This window comes from Nelumbo lutea, chromosome 2 (assembly GCF_056320005.1).
Source record: "Nelumbo lutea isolate HS-2025 chromosome 2, American lotus-T2T, whole genome shotgun sequence".
NCBI classification, from domain to species: domain Eukaryota; kingdom Viridiplantae; phylum Streptophyta; class Magnoliopsida; order Proteales; family Nelumbonaceae; genus Nelumbo; species Nelumbo lutea.
The window spans coordinates 59,355,446-59,377,724 of NC_142685.1; the positions used below are offsets into that span (position 1 = coordinate 59,355,446).

At 35.9% G+C, this 22,279-nt stretch overlaps 1 protein-coding gene across 1 annotated transcript; it reads left to right on the plus strand.

Moving 5' to 3' along the window:
- The first annotated feature begins 11,079 nt into the window (after nt 1-11,079).
- Nucleotides 11,080-15,635, plus strand: LOC148870998 (uncharacterized). The gene is made up of 9 exons (XM_088972939.1): nt 11,080-11,534; nt 12,187-12,373; nt 12,515-12,648; nt 12,741-12,853; nt 12,949-13,195; nt 13,672-13,827; nt 14,000-14,079; nt 14,175-14,224; nt 15,377-15,635. The coding sequence occupies exons 1-9, from the start codon at nt 11,118-11,120 to the stop codon at nt 15,508-15,510; spliced, it is 1,518 nt and encodes a 505-aa protein (XP_088829065.1). The 5' UTR covers nt 11,080-11,117; the 3' UTR covers nt 15,511-15,635.
- Nucleotides 15,636-22,279: the final 6,644 nt, after the last annotated feature.

A 22,279-nucleotide genomic window follows, 5' to 3' on the forward strand; every position in this document is an offset into this window, starting at 1 on the left:
CAAATTGCTCATCCAGATGATTGAACCGTTCAGTCTAGAACCAGTCAAAGCACTGGTTCTGTTTCAGCCTTGAACTGTTATTTCCCTAAAAAGCATTGAATTGGTCAATGATTCCTTGATTCGGGTGATTGAATCATCAACCCATTAGACCCGAAAAATGTTTTTGAACCATTTTTTTATTTTCTTTTAAACATCACGAATTGACTGAATGGTTGAACTGCTGACCCTTAAAACATTTGTTCAAAAGTGGCGAGGTGAGATTTCAGTATAGAACAGACTCGACACTCATTTTCCTTCTTTTGTGTCAGAAAATGCTTACATATTTGGGAGAATGACGGTTCAGCCCAGGGTCAGAAATTTACAGGCACAAAGTATAATTGGGGTAGATATCAGCTTGGAATTGATATCGATTCATGGGCGGGCATTGGTGCATAAAATGAAGGTAATTGACCTTTTAAAATATTGTAAACTACAGTGGAAATCAGAATTCTACAATGGGTCTGTCTGTACTTCTCTGTATATATTTTTTATTTATTTTCTGCATGTATAATAATTTTTATTTGGAAAATAACAAAGGTATGTGAAATTTTCAACAATAGGGAGGGCATTTATGAAGGTGGCTTCAATTAGGAAAGGAACAGGCTAAGAAAGCATAAAAAAAAATCCAAACAGAATATCTCCTTGAATAATAGAGGCATGCTTTGTCATCACTCAATTAGTTATTAAGTATTCCTTGGCCGTCAATTAAAATCCAAATAAAAAATCAGAGTTGAGGCTGGGCCATTTGCAAACCCAGAGACAGCCCAGCCCATTAGGAATGAATGCGTACTAATTAATGGTTGTGATTTATGCTGTTTCATAAAAGCTGAATTGGCTGAGCTGAATTACTTGGTGTTTTAGTGGATAAAGCAATTAAAAATAACATATTTGAGGGTATAGAGGTATAGTAATTAACCCAATTTCAGATTTAACTATTAAGGATTCACAACCTCCTTAGTAACTTATTTAGTAGAACCCATTAAGGAGAAAGCAATAGGTCATTCAATTCAACCACTTCATCCTCTTATTTTGGTAAAAACCATTTCATTTATTAGGGCTCAGTTTGGAAAGAGTACAAATAAAAATGTGTAGAGTGTAAAACCTTATTATTTTATATTCTATAAATTTATATTTATATTCTTTCCAAACTGAGCCTAGATAACAGATTTGCATTAAGGGTGTATAATTACTATAAATAGATTTAGTGTCGGTTTGGGAGGGCTTTCGTGCAGTGACTTCTTATGTTGCCAAATAGGCTCCACACAGAAAGTCATGAAACCATGTTTGATGAAAAAACCAAAAAGCCAAAAGCACGCTTACATGGTCTGAGAAATCAACTTCCCAGTGAAGCTATGTTTAGTTCCTTCCTTGATTCAGCCAACACAACTCAATCGGCACTCGATCCCTCCCAAACAGGCTCTTATTCAACTTCAGTTTAGCCATCAAGGAGTTCATTATCATTACCTCGTTAGGAACTTATTTATTTAATAAAAAGACAAAGTAATAAGCTATTTAGTTCGGCTACATTAGTTATTATCAAACAGCCCCTTAATCTTTTCTTAATTTAATTACATCACGTTACAGGGGAGTCAGGGGTAGAGATAAGCTTTGAAGTAATTCACAATTTGCATCAGGGGTGCAAATCAGGTACTTCAACTGAAGAATTTATACAGATCAAGCCTGGGCCCTCGATTTGGCTCATTCAAATTTTATCAAACACTCAACCTGAGCCCGTCTGAGTTGCACCTAGGTGTCAATTGGACTGGATCTGGTCCAATCCAATCCAGTCCAATGTGAGCCCATTACAAATGAACCATGTTCAATCTAATTCAATGAATATTTTGGACTGGTTCAATTTATTGTCTGCACTGTTCAATTTGTTCAAATTTGTTTTAAATTAGACTAATTCTAATTCAAACCTGATCCATTTATACTTATATTCTCATCTTCTATTAATAAGTCAGACATTGGCTCAATCCAACCCAATCCAATATAAATTCATTGTGGATGGACCAAGTCCAATCCAATCCAATAAGTACTTTGGACCATTAAATTTGGACTGGTGCAATTCAATATGTCTCGTTGATCCATCTAATCTGTCCAAATTGATTTTAATTTGGACGAATCTGATCCAAAACTGGTCTATTGACACCCCTAACCCTGAGATCCATTCAATGGCTTCTATTTAGGCCATCATGGTGGCGTACCTTGCCTTTTCTAGTTCTCCCTTTTTCAGTAGAAGTGCAATTTTAAGGGGTCCTAGTTGGGCTTTTTTGTTAAAATTTCAATGTGCCCGGCCCAAAGCGATATAAAGTGATAATTCGGGCCAATCCAAATTGCACATAGTTTGGGCTTCTCATTCTTGTTTTCAACATTAAATGCTATGGACCTACTTTAGTGCAATACTTGCCATGAAAAGTTCAAGGCAAAAAGGTTGCTTGATTGGTCACTGAGGCTTCTTCCCTACAGGTTGCTGTCACACATAGAATAATGTGGCAAACCAGAGACTGTTTATTGGATAGGGGCCCTTTGGATTGGATGAAGGCGACAAATATGGTTTTGAGATGTAATTTAGGAATTAATTTTATCTTCTGTCTAATTGCTTTCTTGTTTCCATACATAGCGTATATTAGTTTATTGGGTAATCCTGAAGATATTAGACCTATTGGCATCTACAACTGTGATATTTTGGTTGAATTATATGAAAATGTTCAAATTTAACGACATTTATTTAATCACCAAATTAACCTCCATATTTGGCTCATCTAGATCAGTAGATCCGTAGTCCAAAACTACTACGTCAGTAGATCCATATAGCCTTGCCCCAATTATATGGGGTTGGCTATATGAGTCTTATTTTGCCATTTTGTTTTATTTAGTGAGCTTTGGGTCTTTATATCATTACAAAGTTCATTTGATTAGTGGGAATAAGGGCTTGAAATCGTGTTGGGTAGAATCAGAATTTCATTCTCATTACTGTTGGAATGTCATTCTTTCATTTGAGGGAATGGTCATTCTCTTCCCTTTCCCTTGGAATGAGGTCCCAATCTGACTCCGATTCCCATCTGAACCAAACAAGTTATGGGAATAGACCATTCTGATTTCGATTCCGATTGTGAACCAAATGGACCCTCATTTATTACTATTTTGCTGATAATCCCGTAGTTTAGATGTTTGCCTTGAAATACCATATTAAACTCACATAACTGCAGTCTTTCTATGGTAGGTTAGTGGACCTCGCATGCACCCTGCTTTGTGAGTTCAGATCTGTGCCCCATAAGCCCCCACAGTGTCCCACAGCACATCCTCGCCGTGTAATGGGAACATCGTCCGATGATGACATCATCGAGACTGGTACTATCATCAGGAGATGTTCCCAATGCACAACGGGGATGTGCTGTGGAACACTGTGGGGTGCCCCCTTGTGGGGCACAGATGTGAATTCCTGCTTTATCCCCAATCCCTTAAGCTGTGTTTGGTTTGAAAGAAAAGGTAGGGAAACTATACAAAATACCTACCTTTCCCTTCCTTTCTCTGTGTTTTCTTTCAAACCAAGCACAATCTTAATTCTCAAGTATTACTGATCTATTGTCATATCCAAATACAACTTTAGTTGGACCTCGAGTTGAGAAGGGTGGGACTGGGTCATGACTCATCATGTATGTTGGGCTGCATAATACTTTGACATCCCTCTCCAAAGTATTCATTTGTTGTCAAAAGTAGGGGTGAGCAAATGGGTAAGTTCTACCTAGAACCAAATGGAAACGACTTTGAATCGGCCTTGAACCGATCCTACCCAATTTGTTACAGAGTAGGGTTCTGGTTCCAAATTCTTGGAATCCGATCCCTGCCTAGGTCGGTTCTAGGGTCTAGGGATTTACCCTACCTTGGCTCGATGAATTGGCCTTGGTAGAACCGAACTTGCCTTGAAATAAACTCCAAAATATTTTTTAAGAATGTGAAAATTTGAACCCAAGCACTCATTGTTAGAAAATCTATGGTCTCACTTGACCATTAAGTTACTTAAATAATTTGATCATTTGTTTCATTTTAATATTTGAATGTGTATAATAAATAATGTAAAAGGTAATATTTACAAAATTTAAATTATAATATGACAAAATTTGAACCATATATTAATGTATTATAATAATCTATATATTAAGTTACTCAATTTAATCAATAAACATAATATAAGTTTTAAATTATATATTATAATTATTGAAAATCAACTTTTTATAGTACATGTTTCATTTTTTTTAAGAGAGAGTAAACAAAGAACAAGTTCCATGGGAAGACCCTGAAACCGACCCCGAAACCACCAAAACCAGAATCGGCCCTGAAACTGATTTTCACAGGACAGGTTCAGTTCCAAAAACCTAAAACCAACCCCTACAGGATAGGTCCCAGGTTCCATGGAACCGAACTGAATCGATTCATGCTCACCCCTTGTCAAAAGGATATAAAGATTCAATGATGAATTTATAAGTTTTCATATATTTCTTCCACCCTTGCTGATCCTATATAGTTGGAATAAGGTATATAATTGGGATAAGGCATGGATGATGAGGATGATATTTCTTCCACTCTAAACTCTGTGAATCTGTTTCATTATTATAGCATATTTGGACACCCTGTGGTATTGTGGTTGGACGATCATGCCCATCTGGCACTTATGCATGACCCGGCTGGAGTTGGACAGTTGGACCACTTCATGGCAAAATAACCGGGTCTAGGCCGAGTTTGGCTCCACAACTGGCAAAAAGTCGACCCAACTCATAAACCAGAGTCAACCCCAAAAAGCGGGTTGAATAAATAGGTAAATTTGTATTTTTGGTAAAATTTGAAATAGAAGGCAACATGACACGACCCAAAAAGAATTAAGGTTGGGGTTGGATTGGGGCAATTCTTTTTAAATCAGCATGGATTACTTGGACGGATAAATTTGTATTTTTGGTAAAATTTGTTATTGGCTTGTCAAAGACAAATTGACCTGATGGTTGAACCATTGATTCATCCGACTCACAGATCAATTTTTAACCTGAATAATTAGGGTTAGGATCTAACATTTGTCAGACCTTACCGAAATGACCAAAAGGTGCATTGACCCAACCCGACCTATTTGCCGGGTCAATGTCCAAAGCGGGGTTTCATAAGATTACTATTTAGCATGTCATATGGCCTGTGCCATCTAATGGATGTCATGTGTGGTGTGGCAGGGAGGATCAAAGGAGAGACCAAGTTCTGGTTTCACAAGAGATTGCATCAAATATCTTTTGCATTCAACAAAATTCTAGCTTTATTTAGTAATTCCTATTATTTTGTTTCAATGCCAAACATTATAAAAGTGAAATATTTGATACGCCATGACCAAATGTTGGTTCCAGCTATCTATCGTATTGGAAGGGGTAGACTGGTATGATCTTAATTTTTGGCATTTTTTTCTCACAAAGTCGTTATAATTGAAAAATAATGCATGTAATTGTCTCTTTCTAAATGATCAATTTGTTCTGATCAGTCAGACTGGTGGTTTGTCAACATCTAATCTGTTTTATCTGTTGACCAGTATGATCCATTCAACAGGTTTCAGTTTTGTGTATTAATTTTATTCTTTTTTTTTTAATTTTTATATTGACGGTATCATGAATTGGCTTATTTTCCTATATTGCCAAACTGTTTATCCATTGACCAAAGGCTCAGTATATTTGCATTGATGTAAATGTACGGGAGCAAAAATAAGCAGAGTAATGCAGTGTAAATTTCATTTACTTTTTCTTCAGATTTGACTTTTTTATTTGTTTGTGAGAATGAAGGTAGACAACGTGCTACCTACTTTATATGAGAAAGAATTGAGGTATATGATACAAATTTTCCATAAAGACTCGGTTTTAAAAGAGTACAAATACAAATATATAGAGTGTAAAACTTCTAATTTGTATTGTTTTGCATGCATTTATATTGTATTCCTTCCAAACTGAGTCTAAATTTTTGAAAAACAAAATTTGCATCGCTAATAAATTTAAATGAGACAAAAATTACAATTTTTTTATATCAGATAAGAATGCAAACTATGTTTGCTAACAAATGAATACAAAACTGAACCAAATGCAAAAAAAAAAAAAAAAAAAAAAAAAAAAGCAATTCAACCTCTGGGCTGGGTTTCAAAGCGTAAATGAAAACAGCAATGAAATCATTGGATTTTAGGTGGGGTGGGCTGTGAACAGTGCCTTGATTAATTTAAAAATAGTTGGTCTGAGTGCTGTTTATAAGATCTCAGACAAAAAGCTAGCTTTCCATTCCAATGTATCAAGTCAATAGCTTGTTCCACAATTTCTCTAACCAGGAGATTTTGTTCATCAATCTGGACCCTTTAATTCATCAGCTCTGTTTTAGATTGGTCTCAAGACTGAACTAGTTAGACCAAAAGGGGTTGGTTCAGCTCAATGCATCCATCCACTGGTCCGACCATTGTACAAATTAAATGGTCGTTCCCTCTTTTTATCAATTAACCAAGATGGATTGACAAGGAAGTAGACTTGTTCAAGTTAGTCCAACCATCCGGTCCAGTTTGATATTTTAAACCGTAAACTTTATAGATCAATTTGGGTCTTTTATGCAAGAGGACGGTTGAATATATATTTAATTCGAGGAATTGCTTAAATCTATCTTATGTGTTTTTTTGACAAATGCTTTAACCTTTCTTATACTCTTGCCTCTCCAAAATTTTTCTTTGACATTTCAGAGAAATTATGCATGTAGATTATTTGATATGGACAAAAACTTTGTATTTATATTTAATTTATTAATGCAACATAACGTGTTTTTTTACTAATTTGTGTATCATTAGAATCCAAATCACTTGCTAATAAAATATGCAGTGTTGAATCAAGTTGGTAGATGTTGGAATTTGTTTTGTTGGTAGATCCCAACTCGTCAATTATTATTGACTTCGATTTCAAGTCTATTGGTGGGGATGAGTGACAACAAAATGGCTCGGCCCATGAGTCAGCTAAAAAGGGCATAATAGGCCATTAATTCAAATTTGATTTCGTCCTCTGACTGGTTGTAAAGGATAAAGGATTTTGCCTTTTGGAGCTGGATCTCATGTCTGCTTTTCTCAGTAATAATTGTGATGTAGTGTGCGTATGCTTGCAGTTTATTTTTAGTTGCAGGTGTAGTGTCCGTATGCTTGCTGATTTTTTTTTTTTTTCCTTTGTTGCTGTGAGCACAAAACATCTCCCCATAATGATATCATTATTCTGGATATTATCATTGAGAGTATAAGGCAGAGATGTGCTGTGTGTGAGGGGCTGATTTGGTCTTTGTTAGCTTTCTTCTTTTAATCAAATATTTTTTACCAAAAAAATTGAGATACGTAGAAATAATTAAAATTTTCGTTATGCCACTATCATTCAGTTCAAATCAGGTAGGCACAATGTTTTCAATGATCACTTGAAATTTTTTTGACACCTATCTCTTAAAATGCCTTCAGTTCACTCTTAAAAAGATTAAAACCCACTTTTAACATTTGTCAAAAATATTTGTCAAATGTTCAATATTTAACACGTGCATACTTATGTTGTGCCTATTAGATTCGATCCCCTATTATTAGGGGTGCAACTTGAATGGGCTTTTCAAAACCAACTACAAGTGAACATGTTAGTGCTCTATGCATGGTTTTCAAAACCGAACCGGTTAAGGGTCCGGTTACCGGTTCAAACGGTCCGATCATTCAACCCAAATGGCCGGTCCATTCTGACAAAAAAAAGTTTAAAATTTTTAAAAATGGTCAAAACCTTTCGAACGGTTAACTGGTCGGTTCAACGGTTTTGGGGAAAAACGGAACCGATAAGGTGACCGGTTCCCAGTTTTTCTGGTATGACCATCCGGTCCGGTCCGGTTTTGAAAACCATGGTTCTATGCACATGGAACCCATACAATGATGCATTCAGTCATGATTGATTATATAGCTTGGTTCACACATTTCTCTTTAGGGTTGTTCACGGGTCGATTGGGTCGGTTTACTGAGGTTTTTCCAACCAACCTGACCTGGTCATGTTACCTTAACTTGAAACCCAAACCGACCTAGTGTTAAGCAAAACTGACCTAGTCGGTTTCAGTCGGTTTGGGTTGGTTTCAGCTCTAAGTTCAACCATGCCCCTATGTGCCTGTGTGGTGCAAGTTTGGGTTGTCAGCTTGAGAATTTATTATGATTAGAAGTGAAGATGACAAAAAGAAGACAAATTGATAAGCATCTGGGTTTAGATATTAGTTTCACCATGAAAACTGAAATCATGAATTTTAAACATTATATCAACTTGTATGCACTACATAAAGGATTATGAACAACTAAATAAAGTATACAATAACATGTTTTTATAACTAAGCCGGTTTGGTTCGGGTCAGTTTCGGTTTTCACACAAGAAATCCGAAACCAACCCAAACCATCGGTTTATGATGTTTTATAACCCAAAACCAACCGGTGCTGAAGATAACCCGACTGAATACAAATTCGGATGCACAAAAAAATACAAATATAAATATATTCAATGCAAATACATACAAAATACAACATTTTACGTATTTATATTTGTACTTATTTTAAATATCCTATTGTGCATTTCAATTAAACCATTCCATTGCATCCTCTCCACCTTACATTTTTTTGGTTTGTTTTATTTTGTTTTAAAAGTAATCAAAATACATAAAATTGAAAAATAATGATGATTATCTAAATCCAAATTCTCCTATTCAGATTTTTTTATGGGCATTCATTATTAAAATTTAATATTTCCAAATGGCACCTAGCCTACATCCCAAAAAGTGCTGTTATACCTGAAAATTTTTGGCTGCTTGGAAGCTTATTACAAATAACATGTTAGTATGTTACCATGGATGAGGGGTGAAATAAAATTTGCAACCAATATTCATTTCACTAAAAAGACAAACAGGAAACTGTGTGAAGTGAGGTCCAAACAATCAAAACTCTTCTACAAAGGAAAATATATATATATCAATTGGTGTAGGTCCCGTTAAATAATGGCTATTTATTGATTTCCTTGAATCATTCTGTTTTGATCTATGGGACAGGGCTAGTAGGCTAGTCACCTATTAGCTGAAGCCGTTTCCTCCATGGGTGTGAATACAGGTTGCACATTGAATTGAGTGTGGAGTGTTTTCTTTTTTTTTTTTTTTTTTTTACGAAATGAGTCTGGAGGAAATGTTTTCCGGGATGTGCAGCTATTGCAGGGCTGTAAATGGAAAAATTTTGGCTGTTGAGGGCCAACAGCCGTTTCTGTTGAGAGAATTTTTAGGTTGGGCACATTACCATGAGAGTGGGTAAATTAATAATTCCCTTTTGATTTATTTTGAGTAAAAATAAAAGTATGATCATAAATTGGTGAACTGCCATGAACATGCCTAACCCATAAATTCTTTCAACAGGGAAGGCTGTTGGCCCTAATAACCCACTGCAAACGGATTGGATTGGATTGAATTGGATATAAAATTGATTCATTCATATTCGAATTCAAATGGAATCATATCCATTGGATATCTAATGAATTTGAATAGAATTCAGATTGCAATTGGATATTAAACAGTATAAATAAACTAGACTAAAAAATAATCAAAATTTTATACATTATTAATAAAATGAAATAAAAATGAATTTAATATTATATTTTATGAACAAAATAAATTCAAAAATTACCTGTATGAAAATTAAAACTATGACAATTTAATGAAAATACATATAGACTATCTTCAATTATAGATATAATATAAAATTTAAGTATATATGAACATATATATTTAAATCGAATATTGAACATCGGAGATCGGATAGGGGCGTATCCATATTTGATGCAATTATATGAATCATATTCGAATCACCCTTAGTTTGAATTCAGATTCGGGTAATCTATATTGGTGGGTAAGTTGCTTGCCCACTGTTCAAACTTCTCTGAAAAATTCGCTTTCCTCATTACAGCAATGTGAGAACACGAGGATATTGGCCAATTATCCGGTTGACTAACTTAACAAAATATAGGCAAACTAATGATCAATACAGCTGCACATCAGCAACATCTCAATTATCATGGGTATCCGGGATGTTGAGAGATGGAACATGCTTATCCAGTTGCGATGCAGCAATGGAACGGCTAATGGGTAACTAACAATGTTTTCAAAATCGGATTGGATTGGATGGTTAGATCAGAAAATTCGGGCATCGATGACTTGATTAGTTTCGTTTAATCTTAAAATCGCTTTTTGATTAAAAATCATTGATTTAATTAGTGAATCACTGACCTAAATGGTCGGGCCACCGAACCGTCCCACTCAGGAACAGTTTTTTGCCATTTTTTAGATTTTTCAAATTTTTCTATTTTTCCATCAGAGCGGACAGTCCGTTCAGACAGGACGGTCGGATAGTTCAACCTGGCAACCGAACTCAAAACGGCTCGCTGTCCGATCCGATTTTAAAAACCTAGGTAATTAACCAGCATATGTAGAGTCTCCTTGACTGAGAAAAACACTTTGTAAAGCAAGCATGCGCGTATGCGTGAATGCAGTAGGTCCAGTGTCTACAGTCCTTTCAAAGCAAGCAGCTCGGCCTGCTGCGAAATACAAGGAAATTTCAGCCCGACGACCCTTCAAAAGGAGACAACCAATCCATAAAGTCTATTCCGTCGGTTTTCTTCCATTCCTAAATTTCCAGGTCAAATTTGCTAATCCGTCGAAGAAAGTTCAAGGAAATGATGTGCCAACAGTGATTTTCCCACCATCACGCTAGGCTACTCGCTCTGATTAAAGAAATTTTGATTCGATCATTTTATTATAAACTAATTTTGAACCCAGAAATTGAACGGTTTGGATTGACAAAGGGTATGTTGGCATTACAGTTATCTCTTTGTCTCTAATTCATCTTTTAATATTTCTGCGGAGAGAAAGAGAGAGAGATTGTATATAAATATGGATTTAGTCATCTCTTGTACACCACGGCTCTGAGTGCTATACAAATTCTGAAGAGTCGTTGGGATTTGTGCAGTTGAGAATTCTTGTGTTGTTTGGAAGATATGGTCATTAGCATGCAGAGAATTTCAGCAATTCAATGGCGTTCATTGCAGTTTCTGCTTCTCATGACATGGGCGTCTGCAACTGCAACAGAGCTAAAGGCGCCCAGCCTTGGCGTGAAAGAACGAACCAGAAGGGTGCTGAGTCTTGAGGCCTCTGAACCATATTCCTTCAGCTCGGAGGATTTCAAGGACTATTTCTATGAACAAACTCTCGACCACTTCAACTACCGGCCTGAAAGCTATGCCACCTTCAAACAAAGATACGTTATCAACTATAAGTTCTGGGGTGGTGCAAATTCTAGTGCTCCCATCTTCGTCTACCTGGGTGAGGAGTCACCTTTGGATAACGATATTGATACTGTTGGCTTTCTGACTGATCATGCCCCTAAATTCAACGCTCTTGTTGTATTTATAGAGGTAAAGGAAGGAAAATTACTTTCCAATTTGATCAATCCTGCATATGGGATTTCACCTTTCTATCTTCTTAATCTGTTTTTGGTTTCCATGATTCCGATTTTTTGTTTTTGTTTTCAACCTAAGACCACTGTTTGTTAAAATTCTGAACTCCCCTCATCATCTACATTAGGGCTGTCAATGGATCAGGAAAACGGGTTCAAAGATGCCAAAATGGATACCTTCCTTAGAATATAACTGGTTGAGAGTTGAGACCAATGTTGGGTAATGGCCTTTTTTAATATATGAATAAAATATAGCGATTCAAACCAGACCCATACCCGCTATGGGTATTAGACCCGGAACTGAGACCGCAATTATTAGGGCGGGTTCTGATCAAGGAATTTATAAAATTTGTGGGCTCATTTCGAAAGCCTGAACCCAATGTAGTGTAAATAACTGGACTCGAAAATCTTATCCACCGAACACGACAGGCGCATTGGAAATAACTCCCTTATCTTTCATGGGAGATGTTCCCAATAAACGGTGATAGTGTGTTGTGGGTATGAACGTGGGTGAAGTTTATGGGTAGGAGATCTGGTATCTAACTTGCATAGTTTACTAACTGTATTAAGTCTCTTAGAACCATTATTGAGAGATTTGAATTCCTTCACAGCATCGCTATTATGGTCAATCAGTCCCCTTTGGCTCAATGGAAGAAGCCTTCCAAAACGCCAGCACACTGGGATACTTCAGTTCATCCCAAGCACTAGCAGACTATGCAGAGGTGATCCTTTACATTAAGAAAAGCCTATCTGCAGAGAGTTGCCCTGTGGTTGTCATTGGAGGATCCTATGGTGGAAGTAAGTAATTACCTATCCATTAAGGCTGCATTTGGTTTGATAAAAAATAAAAGAGAAACGGAAAGTTGAGGGAAAGTTCTTAAGAAAATTCGACATGATAGCATACAACTGAGTTTGTTGATCTTGATCTTCAATTTTCAGTGCTTGCGGCATGGTTTCGCCTAAAGTACCCCCACATCGCCCTCGGGGCATTAGCATCGTCGGCACCGATTCTTTATTTCGAAGATATCACACCACAAAATGGATACTATTCCATTGTCACCAAGGATTTTAGAGTAAGCAACTGAACTCAGACTGTTCAATTTAATCTTACTTCAAATTCTCACAAGGGTTTTTAGCTTTAATTCTGTTAATTCCCTTGGTGCAGGAAACCAGTGAGAATTGCTATAATACCATTCGCCAATCATGGTCTAAGATTGACAAAACTGCATCACAACCTAATGGTCTTTCAGTTCTTACCAAGAAATTCAAGACTTGCTTGTAATTGGACTAAACCTTTACAAAGTTGTTTTCATCATGTAGCTGCACGTTTAAATGCTAACACTGTCTATTTGTTTGCTATTTTTCTTAATTAGTCCACTAAATTCGTCATCTGAGCTCAAGGACTATTTGGAAACAATATACAATTCAGCTGCCCAATATGATCGGCCTCCAAGATTTCCAGTTTCTGCGATTTGTAGTGCCATCGACAACACATCTAAAGGAGCTGATCTTCTGAGTAAAGTCTTTGCAGGTTTAGTTGCTTATAAAGGAAACCAGTCGTGCTATGATACAAAGGAATTCAAATATTCAACCGAAACAGAGAGAGGATGGAATTGGCAGGTATTTATTTGAGATTTATGCTTTTTTCAACTCAAGGGTTGTGTTTAGCCGTTTCCACCAGAAACTTTTTGGGTTGATCGATACAAAATGGTGAGAGATTATCACATCACATATTAGAGTCACATCAGCTAGAATGATTAGATTTGGCCCCGAGAAACCTTGGAGAGAGATGTTTGAGGTTTATGCTTTTTTGAACGCTACGGTTATGTTTAGTAGTATCGTTGTTTCTACCTGAGATATGTGTTATCACATCACATATAAGAGTCACTTCGCCCCCGAGAAACCTGCTCATCAAGTTGACATTTCTAAGAATAGTGTGTATGATACATCAGTTTAATGCCAATTTGTATTGATAAATCAAAGAGTTTTAGGTATGGTACCAAACACAACTTAAAGATGTGTATGTGTCTCTCTCTCTGATACTCAGTGATTCAATATTTGTTTTATTTAACTATATATGGTGGTATATCCATTAGAGATGTAGTGAAATGGTAATGCCCATTGGCCGTGGTAGCAACGATACTATGTTCCAAGCAGCACCCTTTAATCTAACGAACTTCAAACAAAGATGCAAGCGTCTCTATGGTATCAACCCCAGGTCTAATTGGATCACCACTCAATTTGGTGGTCATGTAAGTCACTCTCTCTCTCTCTAAAATGCTGTATTCATACTCATCTTCTAAGTCGTAAACCTTATATGGGATTGGTTACATGAATCTCCTTTCACCATATATTCCTTTCTGTTCAGTGCCGTATATGGAATCTACCCAATCCAAAATCCTCATTGTTTATATAAAATTTCAGGATATTGAACTTGTTTTGAAGAGATTTGGTGGCAACATCATATTCTCAAATGGACTTAGAGATCCTTACAGTAGTGGAAGGTAACTTGTCACAAAACTTTGTAATGTATTATTGTTTTTCTATTTGTGTTCTGCTTAACCAAATAATGAGATTGGTTTATTTGTCTCCTGATCAGTGTCCTCAAAAATATATCAGACAGCCTTGTAGCCATATATACTACTCAAGGTATGTCTTTGACACCTTTTATTTTATGCACTATTTTTAATTAAAAATTATTACATTGTTTTTGAGATGAGAAGAAATCTACAGCCTAAAAGTTCTTGGCAAATTAAGTACAATTTTGGTCCATTTATTTGCAAATGCATGGAAGGAAAAAATGTAAAGTTCTGGTTTATTTTTGCTTCATATTTTACATGACTTTGCTTTTAAGTTTTATTTTAGTTCGTTTCAATGTTTTTGAACTGCGGTTGATTTGGACGGTTGGACTGTTCAGCTCGAGAACCGTCCAGGCAATCGGTTCCATTTTACCTCAAACTCGGTCCCTAGCCAAAAATGTTGAATTGGTCAATAACCCATTGATTTGGACGGTCGAACCATCAATCCATTCAACCCATTTAACGATTTTTGTCCATTTTTATTTTAATTTTTTTTGTCAGAATGGTCCATTCATCGTTTGAACCAGATGATCGAACTGTCAACTCGGAAACCAATGACCAGAATGGTTCCAGTTGCGAATCAGTTTTTAAAACATTGACTCATTTGCTTCAGACATTTGACTCATTTGCACACTCATTCTTCTGCATCAATGCAAATGAAATTGCATTCAAACAAACTAAGCCTTTACAAAACTTCCATTATCGATAGGTTTATTACTGGTAGAATAAAAAAACACAGTTGAACCATCTGGTCAGACCAGTAGGCCCATCACCAACCAAGTTTCTGGGTCGGTAGCCGCGAAACTGTTTACTTGCAAAGAAAAGAAAAACTTGGTAAACAATTCGTTGATTTAATCACTAAATTGCTGAATTGTTTGACCAAGTTAGTAAGTCATAAGTTAGACATCAATTCTTTTTTTCTCTTTATTTTGTATATTTTATCCATTTCTATTATTAATAATACAAGTTCTCATTTGTCAATTATCACACCTATTTTTGTTTAATATGATAAATATATAATATTAGACATGTGTTTAATTTTTTAAACAATTTATAATTTTTTTATATTTTATTTTTATTTTTTCATTTATAATATTATTAATTAGCCCATTTAACCCAAACAGTTAATTGACCGACCCACTAATTACAAGAAAAAGTGATTCCATTTCCAAATTATTTTATCAAAATATTGAGTAATAAGTCTAACTTGTTTAATTTTCAGGAGCCCATTGCATGGATATACTCCCAGAATCACCAGATGACCCTAAATGGTTAGTCATGCAACGAAATCAAGAGATCAAAATCATTGGCCAATGGATCAAACAGTATTATATGGATCGTCTGGCAAATCATTGATATAATTGTATCAGATGATTGTATTCTTTCAAAAATTAATTGTATCAGAATGGCTTATATTGCTACGATTCATCATATAGCCTTTTGGAAAAGCCAAATTGAAATACATAATTGAATTGGTTTTTAATATACAATTTCTTCTGATTCTTTCATGCATAAAATACAAAAATTGGTATTCATTCTGATTCTGCCATTGAACACCCGGTTGAGCAAGGCTTAGAAGATGATAATGAACAGTTTGGATCAAGTAGGCACAACATTCAAGCATGTTTAATGAGCATTTGAAATTTCTTTTGACACCTGTCTCTTAAAATACCCTCACCCACTCTTGAAAAAGATTAAAACCTACTTTTGACAGTTGCCAAAATACTTATCAAGTGCTCATTTAACGTGCTTACTTATGTTGTGCTTATTAGATCCAGTCCCGATAATGAATGAAGTATTTTAGAGAGAAAGGGAGAGATGGTCACTCAAATTGTGAACAAGGTTAAAAATATCATATTATATTGATGCATATTATACTATATGTTTGGTTTTTGACTCCACTGATAGGATGAAATACTTAAAACCGGGAAAATCTATGATTCTGGGAAGACATGATACTTTGAGCCTTGCATATGAAGATGCACGATTTAACCTCTCAGAGTGTTGATTTAGCTTTTTCTTGAGTTATGATGAACTGGTAGCGCTCAATAAGAAGAAAGAAGAATAAGAAGAATGGTGGTTGGATTATGTTGAGCATTTATCAAATTTTTAATGGGCCCAAGCCTGAACCGAACCAGAGTATGTAGTTGAAATCCTTCAATTTGGACAGCCTATTTTTGCACTTGGACAACAAAGACTGCAATGAGGCGTTTTATTTGTATCTTCTATAGATTGGAATGCCAGAAATGACCTTGTTTTGTGCAGTTCCCAAAGAACACTATAGCAGATGTTTTGGCCAAATTGGTCCAAGTTATCTTATCACTCTGGATCAGAGGGAGAATGGCAGATCAGCAGAAACAATGAGTTGTATTGCAGTCAAAATCCATTTGAGGAGCTTAGGCTATGTTTGGTTTGAAGGAAAAGGTAGGGAAACCTTTACAAAATTTATATAGGTTTTCCTACCTTTTCCTTCCTTTTTCTACTTTTTCCTTCAAACCAAACACAGCCTAAAGTAGGGGTCAAATCATCAGAAGGTTTTTAGATCTTTGAAATTTTTTATTACAGTGATCTATTTTGAAATTGCTTAAATTGGGAGCCCAATGTGATGATTGCAAGCAACACTACCAAAATTAGGAAGATGCTCTTCTTTACATGAACTTAGTCACCTTCAGAGATGCTAGGGTTTTATTTGCTTTTATTCTTTCTTTCTTTCTTTATTTCTTTCTTTCTCTTTTAAGGGATGGTAATTCATCCAAAGTTCATGGGCCTACAATGGTAGGGGTGTAACTTGGGTAGGTTCGGATTGAAAATTTGTCAAAATTTCAATGAACATGAACCCGATGTACTTTAAAATTCTCTTGGTTTACACCCCTACTTCTAGCCTCAAATTCTCATTTGAAAAAAGAGGTGAAAATTGAACTGCTACCGGCCCATTGAGCTGAAACATTTGCTAAAAGACCTATTTTGATACTCAGGTTAATTAGGCCAGTAGGCCTTAAGCTTCTCCGCCCAACTTGCACATTCGTTTATTTGTAATGCAATTTCATTTATGCTAGTGCAAATTTATGGAGGTGCAAATCAATTTACTTTTGCTTTGGGTTTACTTTGCTTCAGGTTTTATATCACCTAATTTTCACTGCAAACAGTTAACATAAAGTTAAAACAATTATAAACCAAAATTTGCATTAAACTCATTCTCACTCTCACACTTTTTGCACAAGTGCAAATGAAATTGCATTGCAAACAAACTAAACCTAAGCATGAATTCATTTTTGATAGAACACCTAAACATAGATTGGTTCCTACATACATTTACCTTTATTTTGGATGCCAAATGAGAGCTTGGACCTGCTACCCACACGTATCCCCATTGGCCTTATGTTCTTATAGATTTAATACATTTTTAGATTAATTATATGTTTCCATGATTATCACTTAAGGCTGCCGAGGATTATTACACCGATGGGTTCATGAGAGTGTAAAATGGGAACTAGATGTTTGTCCCATTTAACACTCTTTTCTCATTTGGTAAATCATTGAGGTAAAAGTCCACTGCAACCGAGAGAATGCAGTCCTTGCCAGTCGACCAAGAAACAGACCACCGCCGAGCGGCGTATTAGACCCAGAAATTGGTGACCGGGTGTTGTAACAGGAGAGGCTCTCGTACGTGAGTGGCGTATTAGACCCAATTTTTGCACTTGGCTGCTTCTGCTGAAGCTCCATCAAAGAATATAATGGGAGCTTGCAATCGCACCAATGGACGATCTTGAGTTCCGATCGAGGTACAACTGTTGCTTCCTTTGGGTGGATGTGTGCTTGCCTGTGCTCCACTCATCTGTGTCCAAGTGAGTGGACCGCATGGTTGAGGCCAGGTTGGTGGACCAGTTGTGGAGGTTCTTTGAACCGAAAGCCGACTATTCTCGGGGAATCAGGCGGGCCATTGGAGATGGATTGGTTCCTCTGAGTAGAAGCCGCAGCACCGACGGGCGAAGAAAACCCGGCGATACTCCTCAAGGAGGTGATCGAAGAGATCAAGGTGAACACCTGGGAGAAGCTGGTGGCAGGGCCATGCACCAACATTGGTAGACATTTCTTCTACAAAGCTGAAGAGCACACTCCCACCGCCTCCGCCGTTGTGGCAACCATCAAAGCAATGGTCATAGGGAAGGCAACCACTGCTGTTCTCATCGCCGCCTCTCTGTTCTCTTGGGAGGAAGATGATGAACAGATAACCATTGTTGTCGCCGCCTCTCTATTCTCTGTTCTCGTCGACGGTCAACCTTGTCTCAGTAGATCGGTTCTTGCCCTGGCAACACTGTTGTCGCCGCCTTTCTGTTCTTGTCAGAGGAAGAGAGAGAGATGTAATAAAACGGTAAAATCTATGTAATTAAACGGTAAAATCTAACTTTATATTGATTTTTGGTGTAAAATTACATATTTACCAAATGACTGCAAAATCGAACCGAGGTGCAAATTTACTCCGGTTCCATTTTACACCTTTACCAAACACAGCCTAAGAAAATAAATTAAACTAAATAAATAATAATATATTAATAGCTTTATACATGTAACTTGTAAAAGGTTATATATATCGTATTCAACTCTTGTTGATGCCGGAAAGACTTAATACTAATAAACCGGTATCAAAAATTGGTAACTAATCAACTCGATCTTCTTAATCAGAATTCACGGGGGTTTTGATGGTCAAGCCTTTCCGGTATCATATCCTTCTGGCATCGTAGATTTTGCCATGTATTTACTTTAATGTTATTTCAACTTTAAATTTAGCGTTGCCAATGTATGTGTAAGGTCTATGAGAGTTTCTTTATGTTTCAATGCATGTCTAAATCTCGCAACCATATCTCTGTGTAATTGTCTCACAGTTGGCTTGGCTGTGCTTAGCGACATAAAACAGTAAATTTTGTTCCCAAAAATATGTCAAGCTTTGCATCCCACCAGGTATGAGCGTGCAAGGAGAAAGATGTATTGCCTGGGCCTTGGGCCTTCATTAATGCTTGCTCAGATTGATTTGGTAATCACTAAGTCTGAGTCTACTTGGAGAAAAATGCATTCAAAACCTCTATTCCTTGCCTTACTCATCTGGTCAACATTGGCCCAGCCAAGTTGATGGAAAGTGAAGCACTTTTAATAGCTTTGATGAACTGAGTCGAGTAATCACAATCGAAGCCTCTACCGCTATCCAAATGGGCATCTTTTCAGAATGCCCTTCTCTTTCAATCAATAATGTTATTGATTCAAAAGCAAAAGTCCTTTCGTTCTTTCTTGGAGGGGACCTATCACCTATGATTTCCCTTCGGTGGGGAAAAATGTTTGGTCTGTATCAAATCCAAACCCTCCCAAGGCCCCAGATAGCCTGGAGAAACATTGGGTAATGGTGGCCATTTTCTTTTCTTTTATTGGGTAAATTTCACATACGGACATACCCCACCCCCCAATCAGTTTGGGGGTCTCTCACTTTACTCCCTGAACTATTATTTATTTATTTATTTTGTGTCAGATTTCTCCCATACTTTGCACTCTCCTAATAGTGTTAATTATGAGTTGGAAATTACAAAATTGCCCATAGCAGAAAACCTTACCAACCAACCAGTGGACACCTTGCAATGCAACCATGTAAAATTAATTAAGTGCGTACCAAATAACATCTAAATCTAGGTCATCAAAATAGCACCCTAAGATCTGTCAATAATATTTCAAGTAATCTCATCCATACAAGTAATACATGAAAATATCTTTAATTAATAAATCTAGGCCATATAAAATATTGTATCAAGTAAAACCTATAAATGTGGACCATCAAAAAAACCTATTGAAATCAGTTAATGAATCTGAACTATCCAAATGGTGCATCAAAATTTCACCAGATCTAGCCTATGTAAATGATGCATCTGGGCTTTTCGCTTTAAGATCATAATTGGAAATGTGGGCCATTTATTAATAAAACACCTCCTATAATTTTATAGATTTATTAAAACTAATTCTATAGCTTACGTTTTACTAAAACACTCTCTATAGTTTGCATTCAATCTACTTAATTGATCTTTCATACAGTGAAAAATGACAGTTAATGAAAACAAACATATTTTAGTGAAAGGTGAATTAAATAAACCGATTACAAACCATAGAGAGTATTTTAAAAAAAGGAAAACTATATGATATATTTAATTAAATCCATAAAATTATAAAATTATAGGGAGCGATCTAGTAAATGATTCTTTTTAATAATATTAGTAGAAAATGGTAAAATCATCTTCCAAATCAAGAAAAGGGCATTTTGGGATTTTTAAAATAATTGACAAGGCATATAGGTCCATTTCTTTAATGGAATGATAATGAGGCACATAGAGAGAGACCAATGAAGACAGAAATAGTGTAATACAGGTTGATAAATTTTGTTAAGGAATGATTCTTTTCACATGAAAGAACCACATATCCTACATACATGTGTGAAAAAATACTAAGCTTCTTATGATAACATAGACAATATAGGTGTTTGAAACTTTTGTTGAAAAATGGCACCACATCTGTCATGCTTGAAATCTGTTTTCCGAAGAAGCATATTCACTGTTTAATTGATTGTTTTTAGGAAAAATGTTTTTTTGGACTAGGTCTTGGAAATCGGGAAAGGCACTGTCAAAGAAAATGTATTCTTTGATGTTTTCTCATTTTTATAGCACTAAAAAAACAATGCGGGTTCCAAAGACTGCCTAAATGATCAGCTCATGTTATAAGGGATGGCATGTTCTAAGAAGTGTTTTAAAAATTGATTCGGAGGCTGAACCGTTTTTGCTAAGGGTTCACTTGATTTGAGACGAGCTAAATATTTGACTATTCGAGCTCAGCTTGTAGGAATAGTATATCAGGCTCGAGCTCAGCTCAATTCATAGCTCGCAAGTTCAAGCTCGACTCTACTCGAGCTCGACTACAAACCAAGTTTTTTTTTTAAATAAAAATTATATGCATAAAATTATTATTTTTTATTTTCTAAATAAAAAATTAAGGATTATAAAAATTATTTAATATTATATATACAAAAAATAATTATAAAATTATTTTTATTTTACATTTAAGAAAATAAGAATTATAAAAATAATTTACTATTATACATATATATATATATATAATAAAAATGATTTATTTAATACTAGGCTCGCGATCCACACGAGTCGAGCTTCATTGGGTTGAACTCGGCTCGATTAGCAAACGAACCTATATATTGGGCTCAAAAACTTGGTTTAAACTGAGCCGAACCAAGATCGAATAGCTCGTGAAAGGCTTGGCTTGTGGCCACCCCTAGTTTTTTCCTCCGAGTCATGGGTCGCCGGTTCGATTGGCCGAGTCAAACAGTTCAGATCATACCACATCGGCATATATGTATATAAGTGTGTGCGTGTGTGTGTACAAATACATATTTTATCAATCAATAATGCAGAATTATGTTTTAAATATTATATATGTATTATTTTATATTTAATTTATGTTTTTTAGTTCAGTTTTTAGTTTTTTATCTATAAAAAATATTAAAAATTACAATTTGAGGTCAAAAAAGGTTTTTTTTTTTGCAAAAATAGTGGGGAAAAGCGCCTATGACACATTAGGAGACATAGATATCTCGATAAGTTACCCAAAATAAAAAATTACCTCAATTAAAAATTGGAGTACAAAGTTATGGCCTCCCGAAGTTTGCATACATAATTAGATTAGACGGTTTTTGACAAAGTTAATGGTTTTTGGAATTTCTTTGGGTTTTACTCAAAGCAGACCCAAAATCTTGACTTGTGACGGTTTGAACGATTCAACCTGTCAGGAACCAGTCGGGTCTACGGCAGGCTGAAAACACTAATTCTAAGAGACCATGGATTAGGGTCTGGGGTAGATCTTGTCCCCAACAAATTAAGTAAGTGTGCAGAAACAGTTATGAACCTAGACCCTTTTTATTTTATATACTTAAAATGTAGTTGTCCATGTCAGCTTACTCTCTCTCTCTTTCTCATATTGCCTCCCAACCCCTTTGCGATTTTGCGTATTTTTTGAATTTAGGAAATAAAAAATTAAACATGAGGCTATTTACACAACCATACAGTTTCCTTTTTAGGAAACTAAT

What these genes read in the sequence shown, in the direction of transcription:
- LOC148870998 (XM_088972939.1), top strand. Translation starts at nt 11,118, where the DNA reads ATGGTCATTAGCATGCAGAGAATTTCAGCAATTCAATGGCGTTCATTG. An exon ending in AGAGAGGATGGAATTGGCAG is followed by an intron (nt 13,196 to 13,671) that starts GTATTTATTTGA and finishes TATATCCATTAG; the next exon opens with AGATGTAGTGAAATGGTAAT. An exon ending in GATCCTTACAGTAGTGGAAG is followed by an intron (nt 14,080 to 14,174) that starts GTAACTTGTCAC and finishes TCTCCTGATCAG; the next exon opens with TGTCCTCAAAAATATATCAG.